General features: G+C 30.1%; 1 protein-coding gene across 4 annotated transcripts; it reads right to left on the reverse strand.

Annotated features, from left to right (window-relative positions):
* Positions 1-7,856: 7,856 nt before the first annotated feature.
* LOC110626944 (centromere protein C) lies at positions 7,857-16,298 on the reverse strand. 4 transcript variants are annotated; one of them, XM_021773140.2, is made up of 13 exons: positions 16,050-16,298; positions 15,133-15,356; positions 14,948-15,036; positions 14,751-14,853; positions 14,100-14,332; positions 13,189-13,961; positions 12,994-13,093; positions 11,605-11,678; positions 10,210-10,285; positions 9,685-9,788; positions 9,060-9,135; positions 8,830-8,937; positions 7,857-8,327 (listed from the first exon to the last, which is right to left on the reverse strand). In XM_021773140.2, exons 1-13 carry the CDS (start codon positions 16,185-16,187, stop codon positions 8,200-8,202), a joined length of 2,226 nt encoding a protein of 741 aa, XP_021628832.1. In that variant the 5' UTR covers positions 16,188-16,298; the 3' UTR covers positions 7,857-8,199. The 4 variants fall into 4 exon arrangements, with proteins under 4 accessions (XP_021628832.1, XP_021628829.1, XP_021628833.1 ...); XM_021773137.2 differs by having other exon boundaries at positions 9,060-9,156; XM_021773141.2 differs by having other exon boundaries at positions 9,060-9,156; positions 15,133-15,326; positions 16,050-16,297.
* Positions 16,299-20,032: the final 3,734 nt, after the last annotated feature.

Below are 20,032 nucleotides of genomic sequence, written 5' to 3' on the forward strand. Positions count from 1 at the left end.
AATCTTGGTTTGAATCTTCCCTTAACATTAACCTAGTTAAAAACGTAGTTTTATAAAACTAAAAATCACTTAATTTTTTATATTTTTAGGTTACTTAATAGTTATGCATTTTTATCTTTTAAGAGAGAAGGGTCTCCTATAAAATGTAATGAAATTGTTAAAATTAAGGTTGATACTGCATCTTGGATAGTTTCTCCTAATTCATTATATATGGGTTCTCCATCACTATCTACTTGAACTGAGTTTAATATCTCTAATTGTTGTATATCTGTCAGATGGTAATCCCACCATCCTTTTAATTGTCCTGTAAATCCTGCTATAATTATTTCAGCAATTGCTCTGTCTGAAGCAAAAGACTGGGTTTTATATGCATTAGCCGCCATGGTCATTTGTTGTAATAAACTTAAAATATTATACTCAGACAATCCATCTATATTCCATTCATAGACTGTCGAAGCATTATACTTAAACTGAGAAGTAGTATTTGGTTTCTCTATTAATCTTAGATCTGGTGCCCTATACTATTTCTCTATGTGATATAGGGTTTATTTCAAATTGCTTTATATCTTCTAAATCTGGCTGACTTTGCTCAGTTTCGGATTCTGACTCTTCATCTAATACATTTATATTCCTAGATTGAGGAGTTTCTGGAATTATATTTTTACTAGATTCTGAAGCTTCTATTTTACTTAACTGGTCTTTTAGACTTTGTAAAAATTCATTTTTATTAGTTTTTAATTCCTTTTGACTTGAACTAGATATCTGATATGGTTTAAAAATATATGGTTTTATTTATTTTTTCTCTTCTATCTCCACATCTTTTTCCTTCAAAATTTTTTATATCTTTTTTAACTGGGTACCTATACATATTAGGCTTGCATTACTAAAATTATTCTGTTCTATGATCTTTTTATCTGAATCATTTTCTTTAGCTATCTTGTATGGTGCACAAATTATTTCATTCTCTCCATGCATTATTTTACTAATTGTTTTAGGTGAAAAATCACTCTGTATTACTTTATCATTTACTATCCATTCTAGTCTTTTATCTCTTATAGTTATCGAATTTATGCTTTTTATTTTTCTTAATTCAAACCACTCAAAAAATTTTATTTTTTCTATTTTACTAACATATTCAAGGTATTCCTCTTTTAGTTTTTCAAAATTATTTTCTTTAACAATTTTATTTAATTTTCTTAAATTCTTTGTCTTAGTTATTTCTTTTAGAAATTTTTTCTCAATTTTTTCTTTACTAAGAACATTTAATTCTCTATTTATATTGTTTAGATTTTCTGTTATGGCAAATGCTGATGGTGACTCCGGTGATGAATGTGCTATTTCAACTTGTTGATTTAAATAGTTTTCTACGGGATTATATACTGCTTGGAGAACTGAATAACTGTAATCTACTTCTTTCATTTTAAGGTTCCTATCTGGAATATCAGATGTAGAAAATCTAGGTTTTATTATAGTTTGAATTATAGGTTTAGGTTCGTCTTCTTTATATGTAGCATATATTACTGAAGGTATATTTGACACTCTTCCTATGTCTTCTGTTATTACAGAGGATGATGATCCTGTATACCTACTACTTACGCTTCTATTAAATTTTAATGAAACTTTACCATCTTCAAACTGTTCTATCTTACTTAAACTTATATTTAGCTTTATTTTTTCTTGTTCTGGAGGGGGTACTATTCCTTCTAATACCCATTCATCTGGTAAGGTTATATCATTCCATTGAATTGTTTTAGGAATTACTGTATTTGTTTTAGTTAAATCTGTTTGTAAAAACCTTATTTCCCCTCTCTTTGGTTGTAATTTATATTTGGTTCCGAAAGCTGAATTCATAGCTTTATAATGGATTTTATGTATTAATACTATTGGAATAGATCCCTGTTTCATTTTATAGTTATGGGTTTTAACTTCTAAAACTATACTATCTAAAATATTTAGATCATTCAATGATATTGTCATATCTGGATATACTTCAAAAGATATTGATCTTTTACTTAAACTAGTTTCTATGGATCCTAGTAAGGAATCTTGGAAATTTAAAAATCTTGCATATACTAGTATTTAATCCTTGCCTAGTTAGAGGTTTTATTCCTACTTGTATCAATCCTATATGAATATACTTATACTTCTTACTTCTATGATGATTTAATGTTTTTGGTGATAATAGAGTTATTTTTTCAAAGGGTTTACTTAACTGAAAATATCTTTTCTCTGTTTTTATAACATAATCTGTTTTAAAAATATTTAACTTTGGAATTTTATAAATCTGTTCCTTATCTACTTTAGGGATTTCCCATTCATCTATTGCTCTAACAAAATCTTCTAATATTAATTCATTTTTATTTATTACTTTTTTAATTTCTGAGGACTCTAATATTAATTCATCTGATTTAACTGTGCTTGCTGATTTACATAGAAAAGGTTCATTTTCAAAGATATTGAATTATGTTGCAGTCACTGCCTATTATACCCTATGATACCTAAAACCTTGGCTAAAACGGGTTCAGTCGGTATAGAATGAAAGTAGCGCCACTAACCGTTTAAATTTTTAGTAGAATGGTATGCGCCCTTATGGTATCAGAGCTAGATCACGGGTTCGAGTCTTGGAGAGAGGAGAGATTTATAATATACTTTCAAAAAGTGTCAAATGTGCCGCCTCAAAGTGGGCATCCAACGTGGAAACTGGACTATATAGGATTAAAATAGCGTCTCTACTAACGTTTAAACTTTTAATAGAATGGTATGCGCACTTTTTCTAATTTGCAAAAAATTTGATCGGTGAATATTTCTATTATCCTATTGAGTTATGTTTTTTATTGGTATCGGTTGATACTCTCATCACTTAATATTTGTGGTCAGTCTTCTTGTTGATCATCATCTCTTAAAGGTATTCACTTTTTCAATCACCAACCAATCGTTTAATTCAAAATTAATGATGGTACTTTAGTCAATACTTTAATTAATATAAATAAAATTTTAAGACGATAGTTTTTAACTTTTAATTTTTTATTTTAATTCAGTCTAATTATATTTTAATTCAGTCTAATTATATTTTAATTCAGTCTAATTATTCACGATATGTGGAGTGCTTCTAATTCTTTATATGATATCTTGTATTCTTTCATATTTTTCTCATAAGTTTGGCGTTTTTGGTGGCATGCTGATTATAAATTAGGTTTAACCTAATTTATTAAATTTTTCTTCAATTTTGATAAAATTATTTTAATTTCAAAAAATGACATATCATGAAAAAATTAAAAGGAAAAATATGTTTTTAGTAATAAAAAAAAAGAAATTTTAATTTTATAAAATGATCACAATACTATTATTTTACTCTTTTTATTTTCTTTTACTTAGCAGGTGAAAATTTTGAAATAAAATTTTTTTAATTTTGTGTCGCTGGAAGGAAGGGGTTGGCTGTCAGTCGGCAACTCTTACAAGTATCTTAATGAACTTTTCTCTCTTTCTTTTCTTTTTTTTTTTTAAATAATAAATGAAAGTCAACTATGTACTGAAAACATGAACCTGGTTTCCGGAAAATAAAGTAAAAATAAAAATAAAAGGCCAACCTGGAAGTTCGGGCTGCATTTTATGTATAGAGAGAGACGCGTAATGCTTATAATTATTTTTATGTATATATCCTCTATTTTATAATTTTTACATTTTATTTTTTTTATAGAAATATAATTTTTTATTATATATTTTTTAAATATATTAAATTTTATTAAAATTAGATTGCATTTCTTAAAATTAGGTATGATTAAATATTGTAATTATTAGAAAAAAAGGTATTATATTACTGGATATTATGAATATAATATTAATAATTTTTAAATTAATAAGTAGTAATTAAAAGAAATTCAAAAAGTGCAAATTATTTATTAGAAAAAACGTAAGCATAATTCTTAAATAGATGGGGGAAGTATCGCATAAAGGCAATTAATTATCGGTTGGAAGACCTAACAATAAAGGCTAAATGGGCAAAGGTGAGGGATTTGATTCTCTCCACCGCCACACTATTGATGGTCATACGTAACTTCATTTATGAATTGTAGCTTTCAAGTCTATTATATTTATTTATTTTTAAAATATATTTTTACTCTACTGTCTTTTTACAACTATTTATAAAATAATATGTATTATATAAATTTCAAATTGAAAATTTTCTCAAAATCCATCAAGAGTTACAAGTGTCAATTTCATATTCTATTTTCCATGCACATGCTAATCGACTTTTATAAATCTCACAAAAATATTATTTTTAAAAATTTTCATAAGCATTAAATCTAAAATGTGTTGTCTTGTCAGCTCATAAATTCAAAATAACGTCGTGCACGAAAACTTTCCATGCATTTAAAAAAGTTGATTAATGCAAAACGACGTCGTGTAAATTATACATTCTTTATAGGAAAATTTCAAACTCCTGACATCTCAAATCAATTACCCCCAATTTCTAATCATATTAATTTAATTATACATATTGTTTTAATTTTACATGTAGATTCAATCTTAATTCATAATTACTATATATACTAGATATATAATTATTTAATATTAATTCATATTATTTGATAACAGTTAGAATTTATTACTATCTTTTTTATTGAGTTAGAGCCCACCAGTCTTAAAGTTTAAAATGTTTATAAGTAGACCTGCTCGATAATTCAAACTCAGATTTAGGAGTGCATGGCAGGTCAGACTGCACGTGAGTCTAAAACTGAAAAGAAGAAAACCAGTCCAATGACGGGATATGATGAGAAACAGACTGACCCATTTCTTTCACAACCCTTTTCGTATGTACACTGAAGAAAATTAAATGGCCGACTGACGTAACTGAAAAGACTTACACTTCTATACATACGGATCTATCTTATATGGAAATGTCACTGTAGCAAAAGGGTCGTGAGACGTCACTAACAAGCAAAGAGAAGAAAATAAAAAGAAGAAAAAAATCTTTTCTATGAGTAAATTTTTTCTGTAAATTCTATTTTCTCTAAATCTCATAACATTATTATTTATATAAAATAAATATAAAATTATTTTAATTTTAATTAAATTTAATTATTAAAAAAGTTAATAATATTAAAATAATTAATATTGAGCGGAAAAATAAAATCAAACAAACTTTAGATCCGACTCAAAACTGTGGCCGGTTAGTTCAAACGACAGCGACAAATGTGTAATTTTGACAAAATTCCATATTTTTTTTTCAAAAAAATTAAAAATTTGTATAATTTTGAGAAAAACAAAGACTTCCCATAAAAGAACAACTTGGAAAAAAAAAGTAGCGGTGGAAATATTTTCAATCACAATAATATATTTTTTTAAAAATTCCTAAATCAATGCAAGTAAAACATTTAGAATGGAAGCTTTCTTCTAAAATGGAAGCTTTCAACCTCATCAAGGTTTTCTTATGGGAAAACAATTATATATTCTAATTAAATTAAATTAAAATTATAATTAAATTTAAATTAAATATGAGCTTTTACCCTTTAAATTATATATATAAAGCTAAAATATTAAATTTATTCTTGAAATATACAATAGAGTAAAAATATTAAATTTTATTTTTAATTTAAATAAAAATATAATAACATGTTTTTAAATATATAATCGGTAAATTTGGATCAGATTTAATTAAGGTCTATAGCACTTATCTCTTTTTCATGATCGATGTGGTAAATATATTATGCACCATTAAATTTTTGAATGTGAGAAAGTATATTGAATTTCACCTCGATTATGAAAAGGGGCAATGTGCACTTTATATAGGTTACAAACACAAACACTTTTCCCTTTTGAATTAATTTTTAAATTGAGTTAAATTTTATGTAAATTTAATGACATAAATATAAATAAACACTTAAATTTAAGATATTATTATTACAACTATCCTTCTGTTTTTAAAAATGATATTAAATTAAAAATAAAATTAATTATTTTTATTTAATAATAAATATTTTTAAAAAAATTATTTTCTAATAGCATATAAAATAATTAAAAAGAAAACATTTTGAACCCTATAATTCAATGTTCAAACTTCAATTTTTGTCCTAAAAGACTATACTTTGGTTTAACACTATTCTTCAAGTATTCCCATAATGGAAATGTTAGAAATTTAGCCCTCACCACTGTTTTCCTTTAGAAATTTCGAGTTTATTAAATAAGTTTCCAAGCATTTCCGTTGGCTATTAATGGATATGGAAGCCAAAAGATCAAACGATGGTATAAGCACTTAGCTAAGCATTGTCATGACATCGTCGTCAATCAAGCGCATGAGAGGGGAGACGAGAGGATCAGCTTAGACATGGAATGGACAAATTCAACTCATATGGTTGCTTCTTCATCAAGGATTCAAGATGCCATTAATTAAAATTTTCAAATAATGAAAATTTCAAGTATTTTGCATTAATTTATATTTATATTTAAAATTTAAAATTGTAATGATTACAGCCAAAATAAAATTTTAAAAATTCACTGTAAATTATAAAATAATCTCTAAAATTTTATTTGACTAATAAAATATTCTTTAAAATATATTTTTTCATTTTGTCAATATTCTTCTTTTATGTTAATCTTAATATTTTTATCTCTCATTTCTATTTTTACATACATATCATATATCAGTGGAAATTTAAAACATAAAAAAATTAATACGAAGTAAAGTAAACTTTTTCATGTATAAAAAAATTGCACATAATTTCTAATATTAAATATAAATATTTTAATACATAATATTTATGTGTTATATTTTATATAATAGGAATTCATTTATAGTAAATATTTATTATTATATATGATAATATAAAATATTTACTTTTAATATAAAATTTAAGTTGAGGAACTATACATTTTTTTTATATTAAACTTTAAAGATTACATCAACTTTTTCAATTTGTGACAAATTGAAAAATTATGATTTTATTATTTAAAATTTAAAGTATAAATGTAAATTAATAAAAACATTTAAATTTTATTGTCCAATAAATCTTCTAATTAAATTGCCACTCTGAAGAATTGTAGAGGCATTTTCACTTCATAAGATAGATAAAGATGACGTAATCTTATAAATTTCTCATATGAATAATTCAATGAATGTAGTACACTAAAAAGTTGTGCAGTTGTTTTATAGTCTTGAATTACATCCATGAACCTTGAACAATTGCAAGAGATACCTATCATATTTTGAACACTGCTGCACTGAATCCTTTCAAAGAGGTAAGAAACTAATAATATCGACAGTCATGGCCCAAGTCAAGTTATTCTTTTGACTTTATCTAAAAAAGATAAATAAATAAAAAATGCAAGTGGGTGAGCAGACGTTGAAAAGAGTTGGAAAGATTTGTATTGATGTAGAGGTAAGATATTGAAATTTAGGGATACCCAAGGTGTCACATCGTCACACACATATTTCTGAGATAAATGGAGAAGTATCAATCAAGCCCATAGTAGGCAGAGTCATAACAAGCCATTTTGTAATGGATAGTAACAAGAAGAGGGTTAAAGAAACCCTTCATTTACATGCAGACAAGTGTTTAGCAACTCCAGTGTCATGAATAACTGCCATTGTAGAGAGAGAATTTCATACTGCAATTTAAACTCTTTGATAGACTTAGACATGGCTTGTGTTCCCCACAGTTTATTTTCATGTTAAAATCACATCTGGTAATGAAGCAAACAAAATCCTTCCCTACGAATTCTACTAAGATACCATGATACAACACTGCTTTTCAGCTCATGTTTTGCAAAGGATTCAAGATATAAATGCAAAATTGGAGCACTTGTAACGTAATGAACCACTGTAAGAATTAATTGTTGTAGTTAGCGGAGAACTTTGATAACAGTGATAATGACCAAAATAACAATAGCAAATATAATGAACTCGCAATTATTTCACATGCAACAACTTTACATATGAACATATTAGACATCATAAATCTTTGATCAGCTTTGCTGCTTTAGGATGGGTCTGTGAAATGAAACTTTTTGTTAGTGCATACAAATAACAAGATATGTGTCAAAGAAACAACCTTGACACCCACATCATGGATACGGAGGAGGGAGTTGCAACAGATTCAGATTGCTACTGGGAAATGTAGCTGAGTTCATTGAAAGGACACTCGGTCATTGCACATACACAGTCCACTTAGTCCATAACCACAACAATAGTTAGTAATCATCTCAATACAGAGCAGCTTGTTCAACCAAATCCTTGTATTCATCAGAGACGAAAGATTTCACCTTCATGGTGGTTTTTCCATTATCTTTTTGGGGAGACTCGTATTTTATCCCTATTATAGTTGCCAAACCTGTGCAACAAGATACAATACAATTAAACTTGCAAATGTTTGAGAAAATCACAGAACAACACCCGTAGTAGTTCTTTACAAAAGCATTTACAAATGAAACATTGAAATCCATAAAAAAATTGCGGCACAACCACACATAATCAAAGTGTCTCAAAAGATGACCACAAAATTTATTTTAAGCAACTCCACTTATAATCCTTATTTTTTGAATAATTCAAGCTTTTTCACAAAAAAAATTTTGTGAGAAATGTTTTACAACAATTTGTTAAAGTATTTTATCATATTACTGGTTTCTATAAAAGCTGCCATCAGTTACATTTGTAGTTTTATGAGAAATATAAACAAAAGTTCCATTCCACAATTGATTCATTTCCAACACCAAAGAAAATTAATTTTTTTATCGACTGGTGTAGAAAGATTTCAAAGCAGTCCAACTAAATATCACACATAATCATAAACAATAAAATTAAGTCTCAATAAATCCACAGAAGAAAGTACTTACTGGTATGAATGCGCCCATATAAAAATCTTTCCCCTTTCCAATACTCCAAGGGTCTTGACCTGATCCTGGTGCTTCTCCTTACTCCAGTTTCCCATGACATCCCACAACCTACAAAAGCATGGATAAAGCCTTCCAACTCAATAGCTTTTAAACACAAACACACAGAGTTGCACGCAGCATTGAAGTCAGCAACACTGTAAATATTTTATTGTTAAAGTAATAGTAAGAACCTGCAAGGCTTTGCCTCTTAGAGATAATTTTACTCTTATGTTTTTTGCTTGTATGCGGCTTTGATTTGATTTCCTTCTGCTGCACAAAAGACAATAGCCACAAATTTCATATGAAAGTGAAGCTTACGGTAACACTTCTAATTCATAAACCAAAATTTCTTGCACTAATCATTATTTCTTTTGTTTACATGCTTTAGATTTACTTGCACAAAAAGGAAACCATCTCAAATTCTCAATCAGATAACATATTTTCTACATCTATTTTAGTCAAAGTGAGATTTCACAAGCTCTTGAATGCTTTCATTCCAGTCCTATGGAAAGCCAAACAGAATTAAGATTGATCAAGACTTAAAATTTATCCAAACATTACGGTGCACTCAGTTAAGATCATGTCTTCTGCTAGTGGATCATATGGTAAAGACTTCAACAATTTATCATTCGTACATGCCAATCAACATCCACACAAGTTAATGACAGTCAGAAAACAGGTTACACAGAGAAAAGCTACTTGATATGAAACCCCCTTTTTTAGCAGTTAGTTACCTAGAAATACAATCAGAATCAATTTGTTGGACAGTATAGAGAAGTTCAACCTAGAAAGCAAAAGATTACTATTTCTAGTTACCTTACTGTGCTGTTCTGGAGAAGCTTGGGTTTGTTCTTGAGCAGAATCTTGGATTTGATCAGCAGTTATGCCCTGGCATTCAGTGCTCCCATCCATTGCATGTTCTTCAACCATTGCAGAAGAAGAAATGAAAATTGCAGAAAATCACATCAATGACAAATTGATAACAATCAGATTCATAGTGCAGAAGATATTCTGCTGCAACACATGACAAAGTACTGTTAACTGAGCATATTAGAAACTTATGGTTGACAAATCTTAAAATGCGTGATATTTCAGATTTTGCAGTATTTTACAGATTATTGTACATGATCTATTCATAACTGTAAAGCAGGTCAGTATGGTGAGTTTATTGAACCTATGATTATCTAAAAAGTTATTTTTTAAAAAAAAAAAAAAATTGTTATAAGCTTTCAATTGCAAGGCAACACATGAAAACAGCACATCAAAATATTCCAGTTACAACAAGGAAAAAAACAGAGAAATATAGCACTATAGGGGAAGACTTGATGCAACAATAGGCACCTGCAAGATCTTGCCTTCTGGAGTGGGCCTTATTATGTTTTCCTTTGTGCGGATGTAATTTTGCTGTGCTTTGCTTCTGCAATAGTACCACAACAGATTTTTGAATTCTCTTGATATAAACAGAACAATATGGTGTTAGAGGAGAAGGCAGGGATTGGAACTTGGTAATTGGGAAAGAGATTAAGAGAGCAAGCATCAAGAGGGAATTTGTTGATAAGGTGTGCATATAGTTAATAAATAATATCATATCTGTACATTCGGAAGTAAACTAACAGCAGTGTGACAGTAAACAACCAAACAATTTACTCTACAATAGATTATTTCAATTGTTCTCATGCTTCAGGAGTTGCTAGACCATAAATGAAAGTCTTGAAGTTGATTATTTCAGGTAATAATTGATGCTATATTTATACATATTACACTCAAACTGGCAGAAATGTTTAAAGCCATTAAAGGAAATTATGATGAGACCTCCTAAAGTTTGCAATACCATTCAATGAGAACTGGAAAAAACACCGCATTTTAGTCACATGCAGCTAAAGATCAAATTTCCTCATAGAGATTACATAAGAGCGGGATCGCTTTAGTTCCACTTTTTAGAAAGCAAAACAAGATTAGAACCATAACTATAAGAATTAAATCATTGAATCTCAAAATTTCCATCAGTTCAAACAATGCCTATAGCTAATAGAGGAAATAGAGAGAACTTCTTTTGTCAACAATCTGTATCAGGTATCAAAATAAAGCATGTTTTAAGTAAGTGCTACTACAGACTAGATGCAACATCATGTACAAAATGGGCCTGCCTTCATTCAGTGTGGAATTTCTCATTTACCTCAGCTGTTTTAATCTTGCAGTAAAAAGTTGGCTAACAGATGTTGTTATACACTTCTAAAACGGAGGAACTAAAGTGGGAAAGCTTCGCATTAGTTAGATTTATTTGATATTTCAAATTTCTTTGCAGACCCTTTTAACTTGAATGAGGTGTGATTGAAGTTACTCTACACAAAGTAGAAAGTAAAGATGTAAAGAGACTGAAGGACATAAAAATGCTTGACAATGACAGAGCCAAAAATGGTAAAATAGCAACAATAATTAGTCAATTAAAGACCTCATCATGCTTAAAGAACATGATTCAAACTTTGATGAATGCCACCAACAAACATGATGCTACAGATGTCTAAGAAGCAGATTAAAGGACATCAAATACAGAGCAAAAAACATTAAATGAGTAACAGTAACAATAGTCATTAATTAAAACAAGACCTCATCCTGATCATTGTAATGCAATGTTCCTCACTTTGATGATCACCAACAAATGTACAACCAAAATTTTTAGCATGTAGACACCTAATGTCAAATCTAATGAGAGAATGAATAAGAAGAAATATATACCTCATTCTGCTGTTCTTGAATAGACTCTTGGATTTGCTCTAGAGCATCATCTTGAATGTCAGTACATTCATCCGCTACATGTTTGTTGTCCATTGCAAGGTTTGATTGACATACCAGAAAATAAAACACAAGCATAAGTCAATATCACAAATATCATGTTATGGAAAAAAGTTGAGAATCATCAAAGTCCAAGTGCAGAAGCAACATATCCAGTGCACACACACCTTAGTCTTAATCCGGTACAAACTCACAAAATTGTGATGGAAGCTTGTTAACTAATCACTAAAAACATAAAGCTTTAACTACCAAAAAATGTCATTTTACAGAAATAGTTCAATATCAGTGAGAAGTAAAGCAGGCCACATGGTTCACTCAGCAAACATCAATTTCTTGTCTCTGTAAAAATGGTTTAGCTACACCTTCCATGTAATGAACCAATTACTACACCCTTATCTAGTTCTTTATGACCATGAGAGAGCAACCCATTCAAAGGTTTATTATCCTATCATAGCCTGGACTATGAACAATCCTGAAAAGTAATGCAACCTTTATCAGGTATTATCAAGTGAAAGGAATGTAAAACTTTATGTAGTATGCTAGGAAAAGGGAAGATAGAACATCAATTCAGGGTTGAGGAACCGCGGTACTGAAAAAAGATCCACTCACCAGACAGTTCAATTTCTTCACAAGCATTTAGTATAACAAGACCACTGAGGAATGTAGATTTGAGAAACTCTCGAAATAGTTCACCTCCTCATAGTGCCTGTTGTTACAGCTTAACATGCAAAGGACTAGTAAATTTTTATTTTTGGGAGGGGGGGGGGGAGAGCAACTAATTGATGGCCTCATTATGTCTGTAGCTTCTTTTAGAAAATATTCAAACAGGAATAACCACCATTTCCAGATCTCTTCTTTCATACTTATTGTCATTTGCTTACACTTTTAGTGTCACATGTTCGTTCCTATAAACTATAGCTCCCCCTTCCTTGCGTATTTTTGTGTCAGTTTAAATATATATCTGTATGCATATATGTATATACATATTTATGTATGTAAAATTGCCATTCCGCCCCCTTGAAAGGTCATGATTGGTTTATATTTGTCATTTATTCACTATTGTGGACCTGTGGTTAACACAAGGAACATTCTTGCATTATGGCAGGTCATTTTCAGGAATTTCCCAACTCTAGATTAAGTGTCAGACCTAAATGTTATAGAAGAGGCAACATAATAATTTATGGAAATGCAAAGAAGCAGATAATGGCAACTCTCCAAATAATACATCTAGATATTTCATGCAGCCATGACAAATCACTTGGGTCAAAAACTTTTTGTAAATTGCATCAAAGCAATACACTTCATCTTGCAAGCACAGATAAATTACTATACCAAACTTATTGTGAATGCTGTTTGATGTTTCCACAGGAAAGTCATCTGTTTTTTTATCAAGCTGTCCAGAAGTCACTGATTCCTTCATCACATCTTCCACCTATATTGTTGCAGAATACCACAGCATAATATTCCAGATGAAGACTTCCAAAATGATGCAAAATAATTTATTCAGCCAAAGATAGAAAAACTCACCACATCCTCCAGTTCATTGGGTCTACATGCCTGAAGATCTAAAGCAGCATCAGCCTGACTTAAGCTCTCATTTATGACTTCATTATCCATACCAACATTATTATTCTCCAACTCAAAGCTGGATTCTGTAGGGCCCATCTCACTGCCAGGGGCAACTGTAGGAGAATTTTCATTCAAATGTTTCTCAAATAAACTGGTAAAATCTCCAGTTTCCACAGTTGAACTCCTATCAACAATTGGACCATCATCTTTCTCATTTGTTAGAGAGTTCAATTCACCAGAAATGTGCAAAGTCTTCTCCGCATCAACTGGATCAGAATGTTTATCAATGTTTTCAGCAGGAGAAGCATTTCTTTCTGATGGGTGATCAATATGAACTGTTGAAAATGGATCATTTGATAGATTTGACTGAAATATACGTCTATTCAATAATGACAAGAAAGCCAGTGGACTTCTTGGTGGAGTGGGTGACCCAAAACTAGGAAAAGAACTTTCTATAGTCTGTGGCTTCATTGGAGTAATATCTCTTGTTCCTTTCAACAAGTTGTGTATGTCTGATAATACATTCCTATGCTTTGACCGGCTTACTCCAGATGCCTTAAAATTGATCCTTTGAATATCCTGCATCTCAGGAAGGTTTAATTTCTCTATGTGAAGAGGTTTTATCTGCAAGCGGTCCTGCAATATATTCATTGCCCCATCCCCTTCTAGATCTTCATAATCATGAGCAAGCAATTCATCCAGAAGTTTATTTTTCGTGTTCTCAGCCTTATCTACAGAACATGCAAGAAAATAATTATTTTTGCTATCAGGCACTTTTGAGGGTAAAGGAATCAAGCTTTTATTACTAGTAGGCAAGGGGAGAGAGAGAACTAGTCTATAACAATGCTCCTGAATCAGCATTCACTCACCAACTAGTTCCATTTCTTCCAATGCAACACTTGCAGATTCTGTTTGTTGTGATGCATCATTTGTTGGTTCCAATTGTTGTGATGCTGCATTTGCAAGTTCTCTTTGATAATATGCAATATTTGGATGTGCATTTTCTTGTTGTGGACCACAATTAGAGAAAATTTCTGCTTCAAAGGTTTCTTGGGAGGGCATGGTTGGATAGAGATGTTTGTATTTTGCCGTCTTAGATCTCCTAGGATGTGGACAGATATTGTGTTAAAGAAGATAAAAAAGGGAAAAACCCATATTCAGACTCTTGAGCTTTTCTTTCTGTTGGGTTCCTAATTTTCAATTGTGCTATTGAGCCCACAACTTCCCAATTTAAGAAAAATGAGGACTTAACTAACACAGTTTTTCATTGAAAAAAAGAAGAATTTGTTAATAATACTTTAATTTTATTTTTTTTTAAAAAAAGGTTACACTGCTCAATAAGAGTATCCTACAATCAGAAAGTTCATAAGCCTAACAGCACGCAATTGAAAAACAGAGTATCAATAGGCAAAACTTAAAAAGTACAAGTCCTTTACCAAACCAAAAATCAATATACACACACTATCAAAAAATAAAAAAGGAAAATCCAAAAATATACAATGAGAAAACAATGATCATACCCTGGAATTCCAGGTCGTTGAGATCGTGGGACCATGAATACATTATACTGATCAGAATCTCTAAAAGCTTGGCCTGTCTGTTTGGCTATTTCTTTTTTAGCATCTAAAAAACAACCGCAACACAGTGTAAGCTAGCATTATGATACAAACAACTGTTGCCACATGGATTTTTGCAGATAACAATAAATGCAACTCACTTTCAAGCCTTTCATAGGCCAAGAAAAATTCCTCCGGGTCTTTCAATTTATCAAAGTCCAAAGTTGGCTCCAAATTCACTGTAGGTTGACTGTCAAATGAAGAACAGCATAATTCAGTTGTATTCAGCACTTTCATTAACTTTACTTTCTGGTTTAGCTTTTTTCACAAGTTAATAAGCTTCTACCTTATATTAGGAAGCAAAGAAAATCGAGGACGTTTACGACCTAAACCTGGCCTTTGTCCCCTGGGATGTTCAGCAACTACATCATTTTTGTCCTCTAATCCTTCATCACTGGTCATTTTTGCATTTTCAACTTCTCTAGTACTATCTAAAATAGTTTTTGCCTGCTCCATAAGCTTACCAGGATTTTGTACAGGCTGAAAGTTAAACACACATGAAATTAATAACTGCAAAGAAGGGCAAAAATCAATTCATTTAACTTGGTTAAATGGAAAAACTGGTGTTTTCATTTCCTCTCAAATAAGGAACAGGAGCAGCATAATATTCCCCATTCAGCAGCCAAACAAAACCTAAACTATGAGCTTATAAATTAACATCTGAATACGGGGCTTAATCTCTTAGAAACATTAAATTCCATATACCATCCCATGGAACATGGAACAGTACGTTAATTAGAGCTACACATAAACCCCGAAACCAATAAATCCATAATTTCCAAAGTAAATAGAAGTGAAACAGCTTTGACAAAAAGTAGATATCAATAGAACGTCTATAAAAATCCAAGGAAATTCAAGCTAGGGTAACTTGATTAAAATTTTACTCACTTTTCACTTCAACTGAAGGGAAGCACCAATTTCTCAGCACTAAATGAACCCATATGGAAGGGAAAAAAACAAACAGCAAAGAAGTGAAAATCTACAGTACTACGAAATGAACATCTAAAACCCAAAAGTCCACCAAAATTTCGGGGGAAATCTAATGAACCTAAAAATATGGAGCATGGCTTAAAAAAAATCCCAAAAACACTGAAGAGCTAAAGAAAAAGGTGAATAGTTCAGCAGTACATGCAATTTTCGATTGAAATGAGCAATAATCAAAAGTAGGTTACAAGGATAAAAGAAGAAGAGAAAGGGAAGCACCAGGGATTTGAGGAAATTATGGATGGAGTGAGGATCGTCGGGATGGTGGGGCTGAGGAGGATTAGGAAGAGAAGCGAATGTTCGAGAGAAGAGAGACAATCCCCTGTATCCTTCAAGCGGATCCTCCAGATCTGTCATCCTAATTTTTTCTCTTTTCCAGAAACCGTAGAGAGCTTCAGGAGAGACCCAATTCCAAAAGTGAGGAAGCGGGAAGGGCTTGTGTGCGGTGGGTTTTTGAACACACCTCTTTTTTTTTTTTTTAAATGGACTTTTTGAAATTTATTTTTTCTTTGATGCCGGAAACGGGGAGCCACCGGTTGAAATTGAAAAAATTAATTAAATTAAATTAATTTAAAATTTTAATTTAATTTTTTATTTTTTTAAATTTAATTTAATTTAATTTTTAATTTAAAAAATTTAATTATTTTAATTTGATTTAATTTTAATTAAAAAGAATTAAAAAAATCAAATCATATTAATTAATAATATATTATTTTCAATAATATTAAAAAATTAAATTATATTACAATTAAAATATTTTAATTAAATTTTAAAATATTAAAATAAAATATAAAAAATAAATAATTTATTAAAAATTAAAATCAATCCAATCAAATCGAATAAGATCGATTTGATTTAATTTTTAATCAAGATCAATTCGATTTAATTTTTATAAATACTAAAATTTTAATTATCGAATACTCACTCTAATACTTAGTAATATTTCTCGCGAATAAAACTTTTTTTTAAAGAAATTTATAATTTAATCCGTAAAACAATATTATTATCCTTAATAAAATTGATAATTTAGTCTTTTTATTTAAGAAATACTAAATAATTCATTTTGTTTAAATTCTTAACTATTTATTTCTTTTTAACTATATAGATAAATAAAATATTTTTATTTGTATTAATATCTATAATTTTAAAACATAATTATTAAATTTTTATAATTTTAACGCATCAACTATTTATTTCAATAATTAATTGGAGAAACTAAGTATTAATAATATGAAAATATAGAAGCTATTTAATTAATCACATAGTATGTTAAATTTATACGTATCAAGTCGAGAGCGTTTTGTTTACTTCAAGAGTAGTAATGTTTACTTCAGAGTGGTATGCCATTTGTTTTTGAAGCTTCAGATAATGGTGTATTGTTTAGGGTTTTTTTCGGGAGGATTTTTCTCAAACTGGAGGAGCCACAGTAGAGTCTATCAATAGTTTGTCAACCTGCAAGTTCAAGTTACAGAAGAGTGAGAATGTCGATGATAGTGACAACCTGCAAGTTCAAGTTACAGAAGAGTGTGAATGTCGACGATCGTGACAACGCAGGAGGGACTGGTGTAGTCGGAATCTTGGCAGCAGGTACTGAAGAGGAGCGCACAATATTAGGAGATGATGCGGTAAGTTGAATGGCAGGCCTGTGAGAGACCTACCGTAATTGGTCTCTTTATCCTTATGATTAAAAAATAAATTTATTAAAACATTATTATCTTTTCACAAAATTGTGAGCAATAACATCCAAACCGATTATATGGAGAATTTTCGAACCCATTTAGTATTTTAATTTTACTATCCATACCCATTCCAAACACGTTTAACACCACCACAAAACTCAATTTTTTTCCTTCAATTCAACGACAAAAAATTTAAAAATTTAAATATTATAACCCAAATAACAAACCTGAATTAAAAAATTTAAATATACTAAAACAAAATAAATATATTACAAATTCACCACAACACAACCATTAATCAATTATCTATCCAACATAAAATTTTGAACAAACCAAATGTTCCAAAAATTCATTAAACTACATTGATTGAACATAAAATATATTCAATTGGCCATTTCAATCTCCAATATCAAATTATGCTTGAAAATCTTAAAAAAACAAATACAGAAAAATTAGAATATAGTAACTTGTATTAGCAAAGAATACATAACCACAAGAACAAATAACATATAATAACTTAATCAACAAATAAATTTATTTAAGTCAATACATAACCACAAACTAAAATAACTACTTCAACTAGTTAATTCTAAAGATTTGCTCAAAGATACCACCCATACTCATCACATAGAACGATAATATCAATAATTTAACTCACAAATAAACTATCAATTGTAAATCAAATATGAGAACTTGCAATAATTTTCACAAAAACAGGTGGATTACATAGAGGGTACTTAGGATTTATAATCTCTTCACTACATCAAATATCATTCTGGTAAATTAACACATTTTTCTTAAAAGACATGGAACCTGATAGTATTAACATATTTTAACAGCAACTAAAAAAATCTTAATTATCAGATTAAAAGTGACCAAATAGCAAATAATCAGATAATCAAATTAATAGTCCCTAAAGTCTAAAAATCTTTAATAGCAACTTTTAGTCCATAAATCAGATTAAAATAGTCCATAAATTCTAAAAATCAACAGTGTTACAATAAACAAATAGCAAATAATCAGTTTTTTAAACAGTATTCAAATAATCAAATTAATAGTCCATAAATTCTAAAAATCTTTAATGGCAACTAAAAATTCTTCAACAACATCCACATCTTGATTATCAAAAAATTTGATTGCAAACCTGAGGAGAGTTCCAGTCAAAGAAGATGTCGCCGACGCCGATTGGGTAGAGGCAAGGGTTGTCTCCTGCAGTCGTCAGTGAAGTGGTGAAGTGGGGGAGAGAAGAGTAGATGTCACCAACTGGGGAGAGAGGAGATGTCGCCGATGCCGACTGGGGAGAGGGAAGAGTTGTCTCCGACTGGGAAGTGGGAGATGTCGCCACACTGGAGAGAGAAGGAGATATAGCTGACGGGGGAGAGAGAAGATTTATCGTCAACTGGGGAGAGAAAGGAGACGTCGCCGGTGCCGACTGGGTTGCCGGCACTCGTCAGTGAAGTGGGGGGAGAGGTGTTGACTGGGAAGTGGGAGATGTCGCCCACTGGAGAGAGAAGGAGATATCGCTGACCGGGGAGACAGAAGATTTATCGTCGCTGGGGAGAGAAAGGAGACGTCGCCGGTGCCGACTGGGCTGCCGGTAGTCGTCAGTGAAGTGGGGGCTAGAGGCGTCGACTGGGAATTATGGGAAGGGAAGCTGGGGACAGAGGCGCCGACGGAGAGAGGGAAGCAGTGTATTACTCGAGTAAAATGAAAAAAGGAAATTAGGGATTATGGTTAGTTTTGTTAGGCTAAACGGGTTGGAACAACGGATATTCGATCACTTAACCCCGAACCCTATCCCAATCCGAAACAGATAAAATTGTTCAAATCTGAATCCGCGAAATCCGTTTTGTAAAAATTCAAATCGGTTCTAATAAAATTTGAACGGATCGGGCACCGTAAAATTATTCTTGTTTTGAATATTTACAATATAATTTTTGAATATTACCATTATTAATAAATCAATATTTATATTTTTTAAAATTTATTAAAATATTTTTTTTATCAATAAAATAATCTTTTCGTATATTTTTTTTATTAAAAATATATCAAAAGATCAAATTATTCTATTTTTTTTTCCTTTTTTTTTTATTAATTTTTTCTTCTTTTTTTTTTATTTTTTTTCTTTGATTTTTTTTTATTTTACTTTTCATTCTTCTTATTTAAGGAGGAAATTTTTTTTTTCTTCTTCTCCTTAATTATCATCGTCTTCTTTCGCTTCTTTTTTAAGGAGGAGGAGGTCTTCTTCTCCTTCACCGTCGTCATTATCTTTTTTTTTTTTTTTAAGAGATTAAAAAAATAAATTATTTTATTAATAAAAAAAAATAAAAATATTTTAATAAATATGAAAAAGGATAAAAACGTTTTAATAAATTTTTAAAAATATAAAACTGATTTGTTAATAATAAAAATATTCAAAAATTAAATAAATGATTTTATTTAAAAATAAAATTAAAATTTAAAAATTCTCTCATATCTTATCTATTTTTAATGAAAAAAAATAAAAAAATTTTTATTGACGAA

Source organism: Manihot esculenta, chromosome 11 (genome assembly GCF_001659605.2).
Source record: "Manihot esculenta cultivar AM560-2 chromosome 11, M.esculenta_v8, whole genome shotgun sequence".
In the NCBI taxonomy this organism is placed as follows: Eukaryota; Viridiplantae; Streptophyta; class Magnoliopsida; order Malpighiales; family Euphorbiaceae; genus Manihot; species Manihot esculenta.

Coding starts and splice junctions, on each gene's coding strand:
- LOC110626944 (XM_021773137.2), bottom strand. CDS start 16,187: ATGACAGATCTGGAGGATCCGCTTGAAGGATACAGGGGATTGTCTCTC. Junction 14,333..14,750: donor CAACGACCTGGAATTCCAGG/GTATGATCATTG, acceptor TCCACATCCTAG/GAGATCTAAGACGGCAAAAT. Junction 8,938..9,059: donor TAAGAGGCAAAGCCTTGCAG/GTTCTTACTATT, acceptor ATGCTTTTGTAG/GTTGTGGGATGTCATGGGAA.